The sequence below is a fragment of the Propithecus coquereli genome, unplaced genomic scaffold, assembly GCF_000956105.1.
Source record: "Propithecus coquereli isolate 6110/MARCELLA unplaced genomic scaffold, Pcoq_1.0 Scaffold205, whole genome shotgun sequence".
Lineage (NCBI taxonomy): Eukaryota > Metazoa > Chordata > Mammalia > Primates > Indriidae > Propithecus > Propithecus coquereli.
The window spans coordinates 4683650-4685865 of record NW_012145523.1 but is presented as its reverse complement, the minus strand read 5'-3'; the positions used below and the strand labels follow the sequence as shown (position 1 = coordinate 4685865).

General features: G+C 37.7%; 1 protein-coding gene across 1 annotated transcript in view; it reads left to right on the top strand.

Annotated features, from left to right (window-relative positions):
* ALG5 (ALG5, dolichyl-phosphate beta-glucosyltransferase) overlaps nucleotides 1-2216 on the top strand; it is an 88294-nt gene that overhangs the window by 72639 nt on the left and 13439 nt on the right. The window contains exon 8 of the mRNA XM_012644047.1: nucleotides 59-237. Within this exon, the coding sequence (XP_012499501.1) occupies nucleotides 59-237 (179 nt within the window). The remainder of the gene's footprint in view (nucleotides 1-58; nucleotides 238-2216) is intronic.

Below are 2216 nucleotides of genomic sequence, written 5' to 3'. Positions count from 1 at the left end.
AATGCAGTTATCTACAGCCAGGTGTTTTCAATGTCTTCTTTACAAATAAATGGAAAAGTCATTTATATTTTGTCTTTGTTTTCAGCGTTCTTACTTCCGTACTCTTCTCATGTATGGGTTCCACTTTCTGGTGTGGTTCCTTTGTGTCAAAGGAATCAGGGACACACAGTGTGGGTTCAAATTATTAACTCGAGAAGCAGCTTCACGGACGTTTTCATCTCTGCACATTGAACGATGGTAGGTTTCTAACTGGAATGTATCTGGTCTATCTTATTACCCAGAAGTTATCCAGGTAATGAGAAGCAGCCTTGTATTCTCATAATGAACATGCAGATTTAAACAACGTTGACACCTACGTATATAAACTTGATCTGTGCCTTTATACTTTTCCCAGATTGGATCTTATTTTGAAAATACACAAATCCAAAATATGGTAAAAAATTATGTATTCGCCTTTATTATAGGCAGTATAAATTGAGAGGCCTGAAAACATTGTTTCCTTAGGCTTCTTTTTTTCCTTTGAAGAAAAAAGAAAAAGCTCAGAAATACCAAAGCAGAACAGGGTACCCATTTCTTTACCTCCTTTTACAGGAGATAAAATCTTTTCTCCTAAAACCAGTCTTTTGACCTCCACATCCCCTACCACCTTCTCAAAACCTAATCCTATTCATTTATTTTCTCTCTTATGTATTCTCCACTGAACCCCACCCATACTCTTCCAGCTCTAGCCCTGTCTCTCTCCTTTCACCAAGCTTTTCTTGAAGGAATAAGAGTGATCTGTACTGACTAGCTTCATTTTCTCACTTACCACTTACTCTTCACCCCACCTTAATATGAGTGTTCTCCCATTCCTTCAATCTAAATATCTAGTTACCTCCATGTCATTGAAGCCAGCGGTCACGATAAATACTTGTCATACTTAACCCATTAGCAGCATTCGATACTTCTGAGCTCTCTTTTGAAATATACTAGGAATATTTCACTGTCATACAGAAGCATTGTCATACAGAAGCTATTTAAATAGAAACCTGGCGTCAGCCCTGACATTCCCTACCTGCCCTGTGTATATCCAATCCATGACCAAGGCCTATAGATTTAAACCTTTATGTCCCTCTGTTTCTGTCCATCTCCCACCCCCCACCATCCAGGACACCATCCTTCCCCAGACTACCATGCTGCAGCCCAAGGGGGTCTTTTCAAAACTTAGAAGTGATCTATTATGTGCATCTCTTCTGCTTAGAATCAAACCTTCAGTAGCTTCCAATGGCCTTTAGACATGCTGCATAGTCTGGCCCTGCCTGTGTCTCCATGTATGGACTTTTCCCTTTTCTAACCCCCTGCCCCCTTGTCAGCTTCTCCCTTTCAGATCCTCCTTAGGGCAGCTTGCCCTCCCTCTCCAAACTCACTCAGATGCCCCTAATTATATGCTTTTGCAGTACCATGCACTTTATTCATAGCACCTATCATGTCTGTCATTTTTTCTTATTTGTGTAATTATTAATATTTTTCTCTGTTAAACCATAAGCTCCATGAGAGCAAGAGTCCCATTTGATTTTGCTTACCAGTATATCCACTATTTGGTGGAGTACCTGGCACATAGTAGGTACCCAGTAAATACTGTTAAAGAACTAACACTTAGTGTTAGTCATGGGTTTGTGTGAATCCTGTTCATGATGAGTATCTGCATAATTATTCCAGTATACGACCATTTTTGAAGTCTCTGCCACTTTTTTTATTTGATTGCAAAGATCTGTTATCTCCCTAGAAATATATGTCATATAACCCCAAAAAATTACTTTAAAGAAACTGTACTTTCAAGATTAAAGTTATCATTGGAGTGTTTTTTAATCTATTTTTCCTAGATTAAAAAATTTTAGGTAGTGTAAATTTGGCCTTCAGATTCAGATACATGCTTTTATTATGTTGAAGATTAATATAAACTGACAGCTAATGTACTCCAAAATCTAATTTAAGGAGCAACTTTAGAAGTAAAGCCCTCTATCTGCATTAAATATTTTTCAGTCAGCTATTAGGTCCAGAACCAGGATCAAAGAACTAGGTTATTTGTAATTTGAAAAGAAGGATTCAGAAATGGAGAACACTATTATTCATTATCAAGGGCCTTTTTAGTTTCTTGAAATATAAAAGCTTAGGGTTGATGACATAAAAATCATGACGTTTCTCTGTCAGGGCTGTTCTATGGCAGCATTGTTCAA